This window comes from Theobroma cacao, chromosome 3 (assembly GCF_000208745.1).
Source record: "Theobroma cacao cultivar B97-61/B2 chromosome 3, Criollo_cocoa_genome_V2, whole genome shotgun sequence".
Lineage (NCBI taxonomy): Eukaryota > Viridiplantae > Streptophyta > Magnoliopsida > Malvales > Malvaceae > Theobroma > Theobroma cacao.
In genome coordinates, this window is record NC_030852.1 from 18713957 (window position 1) to 18733307 (window position 19351).

At 31.9% G+C, this 19351-nt stretch overlaps 1 protein-coding gene across 1 annotated transcript; it reads right to left on the reverse strand.

The window, feature by feature from the left end:
* Positions 8881-14786, reverse strand: LOC18604515 (sucrose synthase 7). The gene is made up of 15 exons (XM_007037040.2): positions 14635-14786; positions 14405-14537; positions 14149-14303; positions 13784-13976; positions 13561-13679; positions 13236-13452; positions 13037-13132; positions 12769-12942; positions 11594-11710; positions 11327-11493; positions 10987-11211; positions 10347-10913; positions 10075-10213; positions 9832-10001; positions 8881-9092 (listed from the first exon to the last, which is right to left on the reverse strand). Exons 1-15 carry the CDS (start codon positions 14733-14735, stop codon positions 8975-8977), a joined length of 2691 nt encoding a protein of 896 aa, XP_007037102.2. The 5' UTR covers positions 14736-14786; the 3' UTR covers positions 8881-8974.

Genomic DNA, 19351 nt, shown 5'->3' on the forward strand with positions numbered 1-19351 from the left:
CCTAGGGTTGTGTCATATAGAAATTGGTAGATGTTGCAAAATGTTGTAAACCCATGGACATGAAAGGTTTAAGACCTTATAATTGATATTTAATTATTATTATTTCGAATGGAGTAAACAGTAGTACAATTAATATTATTCGCTTATGTATGTAAATGTATATTTAATGAATCTAACGAAAATCTCAAATGAGGCTTGCTCGGGACTTGGTAGAATTCCTCGAAAGTCTCAGATGCCGGTAGCGATTGAGGTGGGGTCGTTACAGGTATCAATAGATTCCTTTCATGTATCGATACATTCTAGAATGTATAAATAGAATCGTTGCAAAATTGGCTTCTCAAGAGATTTTAGAGAGGTCTTCATGATTAAATGGTTTTTAATGAATTATGCAAAGATATTTTCCATGCAATATTATTCAGAGGATCATTAATAGCTATGTTTCATGAACATCATGGTAATGTGAAAGGATTTATGAATCATATATATTTATGATTGCATAGTTACAGAAAACTCATATCCCCTGGCTTGTCCCCTTCCTTGTATCCACTCACGGAGTCTCTGTGATTCACACGTTATTTTTTCTCATTATTTTTGTTTCAGATCAGTGATAACTCTTTTGATAGTAGCTAGTGTCATGGAGACGTGATTCGTTTATTCCTCATTGGTAGGTGTCTAACAGCCTCTTGATGCCTAGCGAGTCAGATCCTGTTCCACTGATGAGTCCGTCTATATTATGTTTATGTTTATAGACTATAAACGTGTTTTAATGGATTATGAACAAGTTATGTTAATGTAGCCAAATGTTTAAGCACTTTACATTATGAATGTTATGATAAAATATATATAATGGCTTAAGAGCCTAAATGGACACCTGAAGGTGTTAAGACATGTAAATATTATGGTGCACTGGAAATGTGGCACTCTGATAATATATGAAATGTTGCACTTACACTAATATATTGAGAAGTTCCATATATGTGTAATGTTGCGTATGATGGTATGAATGAGTTGATATTGTATGCCTATGGATGTTTATGTATGCTTCCAAATTTATGAATGTTTAATGATCTATGTTAAAGAGGCTTACTTGACCCTAACGAGCTATACCCCTCTAAGTTCATACACCGGTCATGTTCTACCATAAAATGGAATGAGACAATTACCAATATGTTAGAAACCGAATGGGTTACACACATTAAGTGATATGATTAAAATTAAATAAGGATAATCAATTAAGTTGGACTTAATTGAAATAGATCAAAATAAATTGAGAAAATTAATTAAGTTCACAAAGACTTAATTGAATAAAAATACAAATGTTGTATCTAGGGTTACAATTTAGTTTGGCTATATAAATATGTTATGTTAGTCAACTAAAACTCCAAGCCTTCAGTCACTTCTTAGTCGTTTCATAAAAGTAAGAAAAAAAATAGTTTTCTTTATTTGATAAAAATACGATTTGGCAAGAACTTTTGGCTTTTTTGTTTTAGAAACAAAACTTACTGGTACAAGTGAAATCCTATCTTTAAGAAGATCTTATTTGGTAACTGTGTGTATTACTATTAAAGGCCAAATATTTGAGTGGCTGAAGATTTAACAAATCCTAAAAGTGAGAAAGCAAAGATTTCAACTGCAAGACTTTCTAGACTGTCTTATTCTCTTTTCGAGTTACTTGTTTCATCACAAGTGTTTTTTTGGATTTAATTAACTCTTAATTACGATATCTAAAGTAAGGTACGTAATACTTAAACTTATGAGTGTTTATCATTAATCTGAAAATTACATAAAAAACACAAACATTGATCTTCAGGGTTTCAGCTATTTCTCTAATTAAATGTATTTTTATTTTCTCGTTGTGTTATGTTTTTAATTTCTTGATTATTTCATGTTTGAGAATGAGGTCGAGTCCTAATAATGAGGAGGTTTTTGAGGCAAAGTTGCCAAAGTTTTTTATAGTAGTTATGGATGCTCAGGTAGTGGTTGGTGATATGACAAATGTTCCAATTGTTAGGGAGTTTTTCGATGTAATTTCGGAAGAACTACAGGGCTTACAGCTACTAGAAGTTGAGTTTTGCATCGACTTGGTGTAGGATACTAGTCGATATCCATACCACCTTATCATATGGCATTAATAGAGCTTAAGGAGCTCAAGGATTAGATATTCATACTACCTTATGGTATGGCACCTGATATTTGAAGTTGAATTTTGCATCAACTTGGTGCACGATCTTGACTTTTCAACATTTTTCATTTTTTTTATTTTTTAGATGTTCTCATATCATTTTTAGTTTATTACATTTTATTAATAGCTCATTTTTCCATAATTTTTCCAATCACGTGGATAATTTTTCTATGTGGCATGCCATGTAATACCATTTGGCCGCCATCACGTCCATGTAAACATTCCATTACCAAATCTGTTTGTAAATTAACATGAGGATTAACAAAGTTATGTTTCAATAATATTAAGGATAGAAACAGCAAATTTTTAAACGTTTAGAATTGATTAGAATTGAAAGTGAAAAACACAAACCTTTAGGTTTAGAAATATAATTTTCTTTTTTAAAAAAAGAATTGATCCTTGACAACTTCTTGAAATGATTTAACTCCTATACATTTGTTCTTACATTGTTACAAGCGACTCTTGAAGTTATTGAGCTATATTTATAAGCTTGTATGACTTAGGTGTATAAGTGCTTATGACTTAGGTGTAGATGCACTCATTAAGGGACAGTTTTGAATATCTTTTTTAATGATGATAAAAAAAGAGAGAAAGAAGACTAAGTTAAATAGAGTTTGATAGTCTTCATGTTTAATTTATGTGTGTGATGCTTAGTTATGGTTTTGTTGAATATTATATACTTGTTATTATAGATATTCAATATATTTTGCTTAGCTACTGTGGATATTGTATATTTTGTTTAGCTACTATAGATATTATAAATATTTTATTGCAAATCTTTAAAAAAAGTAGATGCATTAACTAAGGGGGAGCAACAAATTATACATATATATTTCAAGTATTCATATTGAACATAGACATTGCACTTTTAATCTAGGAGTGTTTTGTCATCATCAAAAATAAAAGAGAGAGAATATTGACTTAATGTGTTTTTGGTGATAACAAAACATTTTCATTCATTGGTGTCTAATTATATTATTTAAGTGTGCAGGAGAAAGCTTAAATTCATTAATATACTTGGCATTTGAAAGCAAGTCGAAATGCTTGCTCAGTTGCAAGATGGGTTAATTGGTTAAACAAAAAAAGAAGAAAGAGCTTTAATAAAGATAGATTAGTCTTAACTGATTAACATAAATCTTTAATCAATTAAAGCAATTTTGGGCGCTACACTAAAGACAAACAAAAAGATCTTAACTAGTTAACACAAGGTTTAATCAGTTAAGCGAGTGCTGGATGCAAAACAAAAACCTTTTACTCGATTAAAGGAAATGAGTTAACAGGCCAAAGGTCAAAGTTAAAGTGTCAAGAAGCGCCAAAATTCAAATTCAAAATATTGATGACCGTCCCAAGCACCAAACCAAAAAATTTAAAATTGAAGAATTTTTAATTGGTTGGAGCCCATTTTAATCAGTTAAAGATGAATGGAGAAAAGCTTTAATAAGTTAAAAGGAGTATTAATTTGTTAAAAGGAGGCTGGCCAAAAACAGTGCTTGAAGGTGCTTGAAAATAAAAAGTTATTAATTAGTTAATGCTATTGTTAATTAGTTAACACAGAGCAGTGTGCAAGTCAAAAAAGACTTAATCGATTAAAGCTTGCCTTTAACCGATTAATGAAGCACTATCTACACATTTGAATTTAAAAACAAAACGACAAAGTAACGGCAAAAAATAGCTAATTTCTATCTTCAATGTCTAGAAGTGATTTTTTCAAGTATTTAAAGCCTTTCCAACAGTCAAAAATTATATAGAGAACCCATCCAAAGTGATTTTGAGCTTATAAGACCAAAAACCTTATCTTTACACTTGTATTTCACTCCTATCCTTTGAAAAAGAGTGTTCGAGCTTAATTTGGTACATCTTAGATCAGCTAAGTAATCAATTGTACTTCATCTTTACTCTATTTCTAGTTTACTTAAAGTGTAAGAGACACTTTAAGGTAGATTAAGCTTGGGTTACCATGGTCGTTGTTGTAGGTTCTAACTTAGCCTTAGAAAAATTAGTTTTGGGTTTTGGTTGATCCTGGGAAAAACCACTATTAAAGGTTGTGGCTGAGCTTGTGAAAAGCCATTGTAAAAGCTTGGTGGAAGCTTGGGAATTTCACTAATTTTAGTGAATTGGTTTGAAATCCTTGATTGGGAGATCAAGCTAGTGGATGTAGGTCAAGGGGACCGAACCATTATAAATCATTGTGCTTTGTCTACTTTATCTTATTTTCCTATTTTTAACTTTTAAATCACTCCTTCGATAAGCTTTAAACTTCCATTATCAAATTCCCTCAATTAACTCTTAACTTGGAAAAATTTTCGTATTATCTTGAAAGTGCTATTCACCCCTTCTAGCACTCTCTTTGGGACCAACAGATGTATGTGTTGGGATAGTCATATACATTATGGGCTAAGCATGTGAGTTATTTATGAAGTTATGAAATGTATGCCATGAGATGTATGTGGTGGGATAGTCATATACACTATGGGCTAAGCATGTGAGTTATTTATGAGATTATGAAATGCATGCCATAAGATGTATGTGCTGAAATAGTCATATACACTATGGGTTAAGTATGTAAGTGATTTATGAGGTCATGAAATGTATGCCATGAGATATATGTGTTGAGATAATCATATACACTATAGACTACATATGATGATGATTTATGGAAATGTTAGATGTTCATGATGCAAGTAAGGATGAGAACGATCCTAAGCTTAAGAAATCTTATGATGATTGTGGTTGATGCCAAAGTGTCACTCACATAGCTTTGATGATTGTTCACGCGAGGTGAACTAAACAGTAGTCAAGGCTTTGTCCATTACCCGCCTGAGTGAGGTGGGACTACTCGATAAATCGTGGATGAGGGCGGTGTGCCATTCACGAGAGCGTGCTAGGAATCCAAAATAGTGGGGGTTAAACCACTATTCGCCAGAATGGGATGGACCCATTCATAGTTAAAATGTTATGACGAATGAGATTAATGAGTTAGAGAAATGATTGAATGAGTATTACCACATGATTTACACTTAAATGCCTAGTTTATGATTATATGAGTATTAATGATATTATTCACACTGTAATGTGGTGATATTGACTTGGTTAGATCGAACCTTAGCCTAGGGAATGATCTCTTAATGCTACAAAGACTTATGAATAAGTTAGATTCAAGAAAATGCCCAGAAAGTTGGATTTTGTGAGAAAAGTATCGATAGATATGAAGTATGTATCGATACATTTTCAACAAAATGCTATAGGAGGCATTCTGTGTGAAATGTATAAATACATTACCAAGGGTATTGATAGATTCCTTTCATGTATCGATAGAATCGTTGGAAAATTGGCTTCTCAAGAGATTTGAAAGAGGTCTTCATGATTAAATGGTTTTTAATGAATTACGCAAAGATGTTTTCCATGCAATATTATTTAGAGGATGATTAAATGCTATGTTTCATAAACATCATGGTAATGTGAAAGGATTTATGAATCATATGTATTTGTAATTGCATAGTTACGAAAAACTCATATCCTTTGGCTTGTCCCCTTCCTTGTATCCACTTACGGTGTCTTTGTGACTAACACGCTATTTTTTTGTTATTATTTTTGTTTTAGATCAATGATAACTCTTTTGATAGCAGCTAGTGTCATGGAGACGTGATTCATTCATTCCTCATTAGTAGGTGTCTAGTAGTCTCTTAATGCCTAGCGAGTCGAATCCTATTCCACTGGTGAGTTTGGCTATATTATGTTTATGTTTATAGACTATAAACATGTTTTAATGGATTATGAACAAGTTATGTTAATGTAGCCAAATGTTTGGGCACTTGACATTATGAATGTTATGTTAAAATATATATAATGGCTCAAGAGCCCAAATGGACACCCGAGGGTGTTGAGACATGTAAATATTATGATGCACTAGAAATGTGGCACTCTGATAATATATGAAATGTTGCACTTACACTAATATATTGAGAAGTTCCATATATGTGTAATGTTGCGTATGATGGTATGAATGGGTTGATATTGTATGCCTATGGATGTTTATAGATGCTTCCGCTTTGATGAATGTTTAATGATCTATGTTAAAAAGGCTTACTTAGGCCTAACAAGCTATATCCCTCTAGGTTCATGCACCGGTCATGTTCCACCATAAAATGGAATGAGACAATTACCAACATGTTAGAAGCCTAATGGGTTACACATATTAAGTGACATGATTAAAATTAAATAAGGATAATCAATTAAGTTGGACTTAATTGAAATAGATCAAAATAAATCGAGAAAATTAATTAAGTTCTTAAAGACTTAATTGAATAAAAATACAAATGTTGTATCTAGGGTTACAACTTAGTTTTGTTAGATAAATATGCTATGTTAGCTAACTAAAACTCTAAGCTTTTAACCACTTCTTAGTCGTTTCATAAAAGTAAGAAAAGAAAAACAGTTTTCTTTATTTGATAGAAATAAGATTTGGTAAGAACTTTTGGTTTTTTTGTTTTAGAAACAAAACTTGCTGGCACAAGTGAAATCCTACCTTTAAGAAGATCTTATTCGGTAACTGTGTGTATTACTATTAGAGGCCAAATACTTGAGTGGCTGAAGATTTGACAAATCCTAAAAGTGAGGAAGCAAAGATTTCAGCTGTAGGATTTTTTAAACTGTCTTATTCTCTTTTCGAGTTACTTGTTTCATTACAAGTGTTTTTTGGATTTAATTAACTCTTGATTACGATATCTATCTAAAGTAAGGTACGTAATACTTGAATCTATGAGTGTTCATAATTAATTTGAAAATTACATAAAAAACACAAACATTGATCTTGAGGGTTTTCAGCTATTTCTCTGATTAAATGTATTTTTATTTTCTTGCTGTGTTATGTTTTTAATTTCTTGATTATTTTCATGTTTGAGCATGGGATCAAATCCCAATAATGAGGAGGTTGTTGAGGTAAGGTTGCAAAAGTTTTTTCTAGTAGTTATGGATGCTCAGGTAATGGTTGGTGATATTATAGATGTGCCAATTGTTAGGGAGTTTTTCAAAGTAATTTCGGAAGAACTACAAGGCTTACAGCTAGTATAGAAGTTGAGTTTTGCATAGACTTGGTGCAGGATAGTAGTCGATATCCATACCACCTTATCATTTGGCATCAACAATGTTAGTCCCAATTAAATGTGCTAGAAGGGGGGTGAATAGCACAATTTGACTTTTTCAAAAAATTGTCTCTAAGTGTAGACAAATACAAGGTAAAAGAAAGAATGAAAATAAAATAAAAACAAAGTAAATAAGATAGCAGAATTTAGAGTGGTTCGGTCCAAGACCTACATCCACTACCTTGATTATCCAACCAAGGATTTTCCCACTAATCCACTAAGAACCGATAAAATTCACAAGCTTTCACCAAGCTTAACAATGACTTTTACTAGGCTTAGCCAAAACCTTTCACAATAGTTTTTCCTGGGCTTAACTATAACCCAACACCAAACTTTTTAAGGCTAAGTTAGAACCTTAATACAAAAAAGCAATCCTAACTTGATTGAACCCCTTAGATTGGCCCTTTCACTCTAAGAACATAAAGAGAAATGAAAAAGAAGTGTACCTATGATCACAATGTTTATCTAAGTGGTATAAGTTGAAGTGCAAAATATAATTACAAGGATGGGCGTTGAGTGCAGTGAATTGCAGTGGATATTTTCTAGTTTTTCAACTCTTTTGTGTGTGCTTGGAAGCCTTAATGCACTTCTAGCCCGTTGGAACCCTCTTTTATACTTGGAGAAACAACTTTGATGGCAGTTTGACAGTTTTTTGGCCATTGGAAACAGTTGGAAGTTGGTTCTAGCCATTAATCTGTCTTTTAGTGCAGAATTCAAACTTGTAGGCAGAATGCTCTTAGTCGACTAACTGATATCTTAGTCGATTAAGTCGTCTCTGTCTTCTGTTCCCAGTTTCTGGTAGTTCTAGTAGTGTACACTTAGTCGACTAACTCATTTCTTGGTCAACTAAGTTGGTTTTGTTTCTCAACACTCTTAAGCCCGCCAACTTTTGATTTAAATCTTAGCTGACTAACTCTTCATTAATCGACTAAGAGGCTTCTGTCTTGTTGATCAATTGTGGCTTCTTTATTTCTATGCTCTTTGATATGTGCATTTTAATGATTGATAATTTATTTGCATATAAATTTTGTCTTGCACACTTAAGTATAAATATTAGACACATATGAAATGAGAATATTTTATTATCATCAAAAACTAATGGAGCCAACAAACAGAGCTTAAGGAGCTCAAGGATCCGATATCCATACTACCTTATGGTATGGCACCTAATATTTGAAGTTGAATTTTGCATCAACTTGGTGCAGGATCTTGACTTTTGAACATTTTTCATTTTTTTTCATTTTTGAGATGTTCTCATATCATTTTTAGTTTATTACATTTTATTAATAACTTATTTTTCCATAATTTTTCCAATCATGTGGATAATATATCCATGTGGCATGCCATGTAATACCATTTGGACACCATTACGTCCATGTAAACATTCCATTACCAAATCTGTTATGTAAACTAACATGAGGATTAACAAAGTTATGTTTCGATAATATTAAGGATAGAAATAGCAAATTTTTAAACGTTTATAATTGATTAGAATTGAAAGTGAAAAACACAAACCTTTAGGCCTAGAAATGTAATTTAAAAAAAAGAGAAATGTAATTATGCTTTAAGGCTTTGAAAGCATCTTATTCATTAACAAACGTTTACAAATTGAATAATATTTGGTCTCTGTCCTTCACATTTACATTCATTATTACCACGTAAACTTGTAGTACAACTTTCTTAGGACATAATAAATGAGCAAGAGATAACCAACTATGAAGCACAATCTGTGAAAATAGCTAGTCTTCTTCCGCTGCAAAGATTTAACCCTGTGACCAAAGAATTTTGAATAAGTTAGATCTAAGCAAGGGAAAAATTCAAGATGGAAAAATTTAAATGTTCTTTTACTTTGCTGCTTTTGTTTGTATTTTTTTAGCACTTATTATCGTTTCTGTCATAAATATACCTGTCAAAATGAGCCTGATCCATTTTTTATAAAATATGGGATGGGGTAAGCCTAAAAATTTAGATTCATAGTAAAATCAAACCTAAATGGGTCAGTTCACTAAATCAGAGAGCTGAGGTGGGCTAGGGCGGGCCAGTCCTATAGGTCAAAAAAATTGATAATTTTAATTAATTTAATAATTTTATATATTTAATTATATAAAATTAATAATTTAATTATCAATAATATTGTTTATTTTATATATTTCAATGTGTTTAATCTTTACTTATCAAATTAATAATTTTTATTTATGAATTAAATCATAAAATAATTTTATTAATAAAAAATTTATTAAGTAAAATTATAAAAATAATTTTTTTTTAAAAAATAGACTAGTCCAACCGAACCCAACCCATGAGTTAGTAAAAGGTGAATTAAGTTGAGATTTTGATGATCCATATAAAAAATGAACTGACCCGATTTAACTCATTTTTTTTAACTCACAAAAACTTGGGTCGAACCGGACCTGGCCAATTCATATTGACAGCGCTAGTCATAAGCTTGTGATGCAAGTAAATTTATAGATTATGAGGTTGAGTAGAAGTCAGAGCTAGATGGCATGCCTTGTTCGCGAAGTTTCTGCAGCAGGTTGAGGGCCTTTGTCAGATACTACAAGTGGCGGTATTTGCTGGGGTTCAGCTGGAGCATCTAGCACTGTTGATTGTTGGGGTTTAGTTATGGGCAAGGGCAGATGTACTTGGGCTTGTTCCCTTGGAATAGGCACAGTCCTTGCCTGTTACATTAACTTCGCAGGTGAGAAAAATATAATGGCATACCGTTCATGAATAATGTCCAAAATCACTCACCAAATTCCTAAATTGGAGATTGTAGAGCAGTTGAATGTATCTTTGCTTAGTTAGATTTTGTTCTTTGTTCAACTGCCTCCAAAATCCATAGATAGATCCCATGTTCAACAATTTGTTCGCATAAATCTCCCATGTATAGCTGCATATTCAAATAAATGCGAGATAAATTAACTCAGGATATTCAAATAAATGCAAGATAAATTAACTCAAGATATTCAATGAAAATTTCCCAGGCTAAACTTTTTCATTGGTGCCGTTTTAGTGTGTGGTACCATTCTTGTATGCGATGGAGTCCTGCAGCTGACACTCTCTTCCAATGTTCAGCATCTGTCCTGCACTTGTCAAAGAAATCAGCGATGATGTTGCTGGATTTATCCCCATTGTTTGGACCGATATGGAAACCTGAGACCCCATCTACAATTATCTCTGCTGGGCCTCCTTTGTTGGTTGCGAATGTGGGTAATCCACAGTTCATTGCTTCGATGACAGTCAGACCAAAGGCCTCATATAGTGCGGGCTGCACGAAAGCTCCCTTTGTATCAGCAATGCAACGATACAGCTCTCCATTGCGAAGCCTATCGGTTTGAGCGGCTATCCATCTGAATTGACCCCTAAGTCGATATTGCTCCATCAGCTGATGCATCCTTTTAATTTCTGCTTGTTCTTCTCTGTCATTCGACTTGGATGGATCGAAGAATCCAGCAACAACAACGAGATTTACTAAATCTCTAAGCCTTTTGTTCTTTCCAAACCACTCAGTTAGACCTGTAATGTTCTTCACTGTATCAAGTCTTGCCATAGAGAAGATAATCGGCTTACTCCGGTCTGCCAGAAAGCCACTGTTTCAAGCAAAATAAAATTAGGATTTCCCCTAGTTTCCTCGAACAATAATGTTGTCCAGTTGAGTCTTACATGTGCTCGTTGTTATCGTTCTGGCTGTAGAGTAATTCTTCAATGGCTGGATGGAAAGAGGATAGACGCCTCTTTTTCTCTGTGTAGGGAAAGTAGACTGACTGGTCAGCCCCCGGGGCAACTATGTTGAACTTTGGGTCGAAGATATTGATGCCTGAGACCACCCGATGAAGTCCGGGCATGGTAAATGCTGCATGACTTTCATATTGTCCAGGCTTTTCCTTGCTGGATCAAAGAAAATTCACCACTTTTTGAGTCAATGTTTCAGATAAGGTTTCATGTTATAATATGTTAATGATATTATACATATATTAATGTTAAAAAGTAAAAAAAATACAACCTTCCAGCAATTTCCTGATAGGTGCTGGTTATGATAAAATCAGTGGCATTCATTGCTATAATGTCAGCAGTGAATTGACATGAAAAGTGATACTTTGCTTCTAGTTCTTTCCATTTGACATCTGAATCTTCATACTTGGTTTTCTCTAAAGCGTGAGCTATAGTTCCCTGGCATATATTAAGATGTAATAAGTGCAGCTCAATTGTTTCATTGATAGAAATAATTTATGTAGGAGTCTGTTTGAACTAATCAAAGACAGTTACATACCTGAGTGATTCCAAGTTTGCGAGCCATTAGAGACGCCACCAAATTTCCATCACTGTAGTTTCCAATTATGAGGTCTGGCTTACATTCCATGTGTTCAAGGATTTTGGCAACAGCATCCTAGTCGTGAGAGAGAGAATCCAAGATTCCAAATAAGTTTAACTCCATATGGTAGAACAAAAAAAGTCCTTAAAGGTAAGATATTTTCAAAAATAACTTTTTTTTTTATAATTTTAACTATTTTTAGTTCAGTTAGACAAAATTACCTTTAATGAAACTACTGATTAGGTTGTTATACATTATATACAAAAACATATTACACGCAATTGTTAGATTGTTATATGCCATCTTGAAAAAAAAATATTGTTGTTACACTCTATGTGCAAAAACATGTTACACGCCATGGTTAAAAAGGTTGTTACACTTCATATTTAAAAAATATTATTGTTACACCCCATATTTAAAAATATTTTGTTACACTTTAATGCTTAAAATGTTGTTGTTACTTACGAATCAAAACTTCAAATCCTCTCAACTCTCTTCATTTCTTTTTGTGTTTTTGACAATTTGACACCGATTAAAGTGTTTCTAGCATATTTTCATAAATCAAAATACAAATTTTCTTATCTAAAACACTTATTTCGACTAAAATTCGAAAAAAAGTTTTTTTGAAAACCTAGGTTTATAAATTTAAAATTCTTGAGTTTATTGGTGTTTAGGTCCCTAATTGATTAAATTAAAAGTTATTTTAAACATCTGTGATCATTTTTATCATTTTAATTTTATCCAAAATACCTCCAAATAGCCACCAATCAAAATACAGCAAAACCATTATTTAGTGTCTTGAAAGCGTAAGAAAGAGAAATCTGAAACCGCAGGAGAGAGAAATCTGAAACCGCAGATGAATGCCGAAGAGAGAAATCGATAAAATTAGAGAGAGTGGGATGGTGAGAGAGATATCAATGGGAAGAAATTGTGATGAATTGTTTAATTTATTTCAAATAGTTTTAAGGGTATTTTTGTTAAGTCATAATTAAATATGATTAAAAATAATTAAATTTATTTTGATAGTTACTTTTGAAATGCCCTTATCAAAAAAGATTATTTTTCATAATTTTCTAAAAAAAAAAACAGCAAAGCAAGAATAAATATTAGACACTGAACGCAAACGCAAATACCTGTGCAAATTTCTCTAGATAAGGATAGATGTCAAACCGCGAAACCCATTGTTGAAGTACCCCATTATCTGTCTGGAATGGGACCCTAAGAATGTGAGAGTGCTTGGTATTGATGATCGGCTCCAGCTCTTGGTTGCACTTGGTTCCGCGAGCATCCGGAATAAGACGAGTTACCTATAATATTGCAAAATGCCATGTTGATGACAAGGTACAAAGTAGTAAGCACCCTCCTGTTTCGCAGTTGCTATTGCGTATATATGTAGCTTACCACTAGAATCTGAGGCTTCACAGCCAGGCCTTGTTGTTTAAATCTGAGTAGCAAGGCTTCCTCAAGGGCTTTTACTTGATCAAGAATATAAACTACCTGTTTAAATTTGCATAATAGATAACATTTTGTAAGTAATGGTAAACATAATCAGCATATTTCTGGCAGTTGGATCCATCTTTAATGTATGTTTCTGTTTTACCTGGCCCCCAGTATCCGGCAAACCGAGGACATCTGACTGCCCGAAGTAACCGTGAGGTGATAAGATTACGATCCCAAACACGGTTGGGAGCCAGCTAAAGAGTGACTCCAGTTTTGCCGGTTCCGGTGTTTGTAGCACCTCAGAAAGGGTCATCATTGTCTCTTGAACTCTTTCTGCATTGTGTCCCCATCCTTTCTCAAAACCTAACTCTTTTAACCTGAATATTTATGGGCACATTTGAAAACGTAAGAAAATATTTTTAGCTTGTATATTTGCTATTAAAGTAGCTGGGCTATGGTGGGGGGAAAGTGGAAAATACAATAACCTTTGCTCAAAGTTCTTGTATGGCGTTTCCTTGGGTAATGCGGAGATGACATTGTTAGCTGTAAGTAGAGCTGTTTTAAGCTTGGCAACCGTATCTAGAGTTTCATTGATTAGGAGATCCTGAAATTCCAAGTACATGCATTCATGATTCTCCAAATAGTCTGCAATGCATCTCTACATAATGAAAATTGGAATAAAAGAATAAATGGAGCTACTTCGGTTACCTCCCCCTGGTGATTAAGGGCCAACAAGTAGTCCAGCAGTGGCCTTGAGCTTTCGGAGCTCTCCCATAGCTTTGAGAACATAAACTTTGAGATGTAGCTAACTCCATTACCAATGCTAGACGGAAGAGTTAAGTGAGGGGAATTGTAATTAATGGCAGCAAAATCTATTTCCAGAGCATTCTCATCATTTGACCTACACCGTAAAATAACCACAGCTGAGACTTGACAAGTTTCTACTGAAAACTAATTTCTTTTTCTAATTTTTTCCAACCAAGTGAAAGTAGCAAAAGCTGGAGCTGGAGCTGGAGCTAGACCTAAGTTCAAGAATCCATTGTAACTAAAGGGAAAAGAAATATAATTTATACCAATTTTGGTCGAAGATCATTTCTTTAAACTTCAAGTACTCTGAAGCGTTAATTGCATCTACATGGAGGTCTTCTGAGTTCACCTTAACAAACTCCCAGAACCCCGGATTTGGTCTTACAGCAAAAGCAATATATGGCGGAACAACAGCTGCTTCCTGCAAATTTTTAGATTCAATGCACAGTTGATCAGAGTATCCCACCAAAAAGCAAAAAGGAAAAAAAAAAAAACCCTTTGCAGGTTAAAAGCTGTTAAGACCTGAGTGGATATCACAATGAAACCAATCAGTCCCTCCAGGATCTTGCTTCTCTCAACCTTGTCTTCTATTGATTTCTCTACTTCTTCCATCAAAAGTTGACGTTTCAGTAACCTTTTTCCTGTTGCCACCAACCTTTTGGCAGGAGATTAAAGCAGGGTCAAACTTTGCACTGATTAAAATGAATATTTCCACTGATTAAAATGCATTATTCTATGCCCGCTATATATACCTGCTGAAACATCTCTTCATATGGTAGGTGCTCTGCCTCAAAGCATCGGGCATGCTCTCTGCAATTGTGTCGGATCGTTTCAAGGGATGGCGGGAATCCATTTCAGTAACAGCAACGCAAATATTACTCCGAATCAATAAGGATTATGAACCCACAAAGTCTAGACTTGCTGCATCTTGTTTTATACTCTTGAATATTTATAGAGTGACCGAGATCAAGAAAAGACATGGTGCAACTGCAAAGGCTAGGAAAGGGAGGAGGTCAAGGAACATTCTTTGTTGTCATCGGTGGGAAATCTAATTTGGAAACAAGACAGATACCCATCATCAATAGATTGCTCTTTTTCCAAGATATCACAAAAAGTAGAACTAAAGAATAGTGCTAAGGAACGTGTAAATTGTCCGTTGGGATTTTGTTCTTTTCTTTTCTTCTCACGTCCGTTCCCTTGGTATCAAGGCTGATATTATGCCCACGTTGTGATCTATCATTACATATTTATCTTTGTTTTTCTCTCTTTATCAACATTACAAAATTTATTAATGAAAGACATAATGCATATTCTCATTAACTAATCAAGCATAGCACTCTAAATAATCTTCCTAGCGTCGGACACATTTAAAAAAATAAACGTGTTGGGAGATCATCTGACATGGGAAAGAAATAACATTACAAAAATCCAAGTTATTCAATTTGGATTATTAATAGAAATTTTATTTTGACGGAGCAAAAAAAAAAAAAAATCCAAGTTATTCCCAAAAAAAACTTTTGTTGGAAAAATTTTATTGAAAAATTTCAATGAATTGTCATCGGATTATCGACTGAAGTTAATTTTATTATTTTTCAATGGAATTTTGATAGAATTTTTTGTGATAAATTCCATAAAATTTACTGATGAAAAGAATTTTGTCGGACAATGATAAGAACTTTTTTAGGTGCCAAACCAATGCAATGGACCGAATTTACCATGGAAGATTCTGCCGGTATCAATATTTCTTTTATTTGCTCATAATATAGTATTATATGTTAATTAAATGTTATCAAAATTAATAATGTATTATATGATATTAATAAGCATTATTTATTATGATATACAATATTTTATATATTGAATTAATTAATTATTAAGTTAATAAAGTATTTATCATATATGTTTAATTAGACATAACAATGAATGATTATATAACACATCAATATGATTGTTGCATTTTATATAATTACGTATACTATAATATATGTTTTTATTATATATATATATATATACATATATAAACATTAACTTATATGTCATATAATTATTTATAATCTTAAATCAACTAGGCGAGACTAGGTGTTGCACGTCAGAACAAGATGAGATGGCAAGTTCTGACATAGGAGACCTTAATGATAATCTTCCTTTTTCCCTCTTCCTATATTTTCCAAGATTTCTTGTGGTTTTAGTTAATTGTAATACAATTTATCTAATTAATATTTTTTATTTTCTATATTAGAATTGAAAGTGAGACGTAATAAAGTTCATAATTTATTTGTCAAATAAAATTATTTGTAAATTTATATTATAATAAATATCATATTTATACATATATGATAATAGTGTTTATTTATTTATTTTTATAATTGGAGGAGAGGGATTCGAACCCTACTTTTTAGGTAGGGGGATTATGCACCAATCAATGAGACAAACGCACGGGTGCATAGTATTTATTAATAATATAGAAATAATTAATATGTAAAATTACATATTTGTTATATCAAAAAATTAAATATTATATAATTATCATGTAATATAATGTTATGTTATCCATATGCCTAGAATTATAAATAATTTATGTGGATAATATAGTATTATTATCTGTAAAATGATAATACTAATCTATGGTTATGTATATTTATATCAAATGATCAATTTATAACATATATTATATAAATATAATTGTTATAGTTTATAAATGTATATTATTACAATTCATAATATCAATATATTCAAGTGATATAATTATAATGATAATATTGTATAATAATTATTATCAAAATATATACATATATATTAGTTAACCATATATATTATAAGTTATTGTTTATTAATTATGCTATAATAATATATGTTATCCTAATATAAATGGTATAATTTATAACTTTTATTTTATATATTTATTAATATTATCATTTATATATTGTTAATATAATATAAAAATATTAAATATAATATAATATCTCATATTGTCATTATACAGAAACATGTTTATTTATTTATAACATAATAGAATAAATCATTAAACGTATTTATTAAACAATATTATCATTAATTGTTATATATAATAATATTTAATTAATATTATAACATATTCCAAATTATTAAAAATAAATATACTACAATTTAATTATTTATTAATATTTTTCCATGTATATGATTTAATTCTAGTATATATGATTAATATATTAATATTTATTTGTAATAATATAATTTTATATCAGATTATATGTACAATAGATGTAATAAATAATTAGGTAAATGCATATAAATTTATAATATCATCATGTAATAAATCGTGTTTAATAACACATACATTCTTCACAAAATTTCATATACTAATTATATATGTTATGATTATGATATATCAGTTCTCTAGAATGGTTGAATATGCATTATAATAACAATCATATTAAATAACATATAATACTATATGTCAGAGGAATTAATTAGTCAGTGTGGCTAAAATATATTCATTAATTATTCCGAGCACAAGTTACGTTACCTCTAAGCCTTTGTTATCTTTTCTTAGATGTAACAAGTCAAAAAATCAAATACATTATATGTAGCAAAACAATAATATCTTCAAAAAAGTATTTGTTAGAGTTTGGAATTTTATTTTGAAAATATCTAATTCATATTTTAAATAAATAAAATGAGAAAACAATTTTTCATTTTGTATGGATAATTAAAAATGTTAATATGTATATTAATAATTTCATAAATAAATAAAAGGTGAATATATATTATTATATATTAATAAATACTATATATATATATATATATATATAATAATATATATATATATATATATATATATATATATATAAAAGGGGAAAGAGTTCTAAACATAGAAGAGTTGTTGTTCTTTGAAATAGACAAATATGGGCTTCAGTGCCACGTGTGCCGTATCGCTGCCTTGCTAGGCCTCCCTTGGCTTTATACGGCCCTGCTAAATTAAAAATATGCAGTATATACTAATTTTGTACTAATTATACAGTTGAGTTCCAAATTGATGTTCACATTTTGTTAGTTTCTTTATCCGTTCCAAAATTATGTTTGATAGAGTGGATGTTATGCATTGTAATTAATAAAAGGTCTTTATTATCTACGAGTTAAAACAATCAATGTTATTTCCTTACAAAAATAAAGTTTATGGAATGAATAAACATTATAAAAGATATTATAAAATGTTATAATTATAAAATCCTTTTTGCATCAAGTGTCATTTCCAAATAGTTCCTATTCGATGTTTTATCATAATGAAACATGGATAGGAATCGAAAAACTATCAAAAGTAATGGTTTTATTTATGAAGTAAGTAATTGATTTTATAACTTAAAAATATCGAGATATTTAAAATAAACACGTAGATGCTTGTTAGAAAAATAAGTTCGTCGAATCCGCCATAAGAATATTTTTTTCTTACTCAGTCAATTCAATTTCATTAAGCATCCAAATCCATAGTGGATCTACTCATACAAAACCCCATACCCATATGGACACCTTACACAACAAGCAGCACAAAAAGGCCATCGATTAAAAGGTACAAGTGCACGGCCACCTAATGAGAAACATGTGAGAGGTGAAACTGCCCCTGCTAAAGAAGGTGCAACAAATTATACAGGACACCAACTAGTGACGAATGGAGCAAATTCATAAAATCATCAAGCCATGAAAAGATCTCCCTCCGTCTCTTTATGCATGGTTCGCCCCTGCAGTACCCTTTCAACCAGAGTTGAAAGTGGGCAACAAGAGGATATTGCCCACCAATCACTACTGCCTTCCATTTTCAATTTGAAAAAAAGCCTCAACTCACACAGGTCATCAGATAAAAGAGCAGCCAGCAGGTAAATAGCTAAACCTCTATATCAGACACTTAGAAAACAGAAAAAGGGACCAATGAATCCCATCAATAACCATCATCACATTAATCAGCATGCGAGGAAAGAGCAACTCATTAGAGAATAGTGAGTTAGCAAGAAAATTCCCCTCTCTCAGAGTACAAATGCTGAAACGACATCTTCAAGCTGCAAGATCAGGGAGTCGTCGCTCATTTATCCCAAGGTCTCTTGCTTGGTTGCAGGATCCGAGAATGGGCGACTTTAGGTTCAGACTCGTTAAAAGCTTCCTAATTAGTGCAAGGCATGAAAAAACACAGCCGCAGACTTGGTGAATACCGATCCGTCACAGATAATAAGAAGCTTCAACATTTGCTGTTTGCAGCACCAAAAGCCTAGTTACAATCAGAGGATCAACATCATCCACCAGTTTCGTTTCCCAAATTTAATGATAAGAAAATATACGTTAGATTCAGTCACCTTGATAACCAAATTGCCAAATGTTCCCAAAAAGGTTACCACGTGCAGAGAGATGCAATCCATAGAAATCAGATTTAGGGATGGCAATGGCTACTTGCAGGTACTCGACCTGATTATATAAGATTAGGGTACCTATAATCGAATTCGG

Coding starts and splice junctions, on each gene's coding strand:
- LOC18604515 (XM_007037040.2), bottom strand. CDS start 14,735: ATGGATTCCCGCCATCCCTTGAAACGATCCGACACAATTGCAGAGAGC. Junction 14,304..14,404: donor TCATTGTGATATCCACTCAG/GTCTTAACAGCT, acceptor AAAAATTTGCAG/GAAGCAGCTGTTGTTCCGCC. Junction 13,453..13,560: donor TACAAGAACTTTGAGCAAAG/GTTATTGTATTT, acceptor ATAAATATTCAG/GTTAAAAGAGTTAGGTTTTG.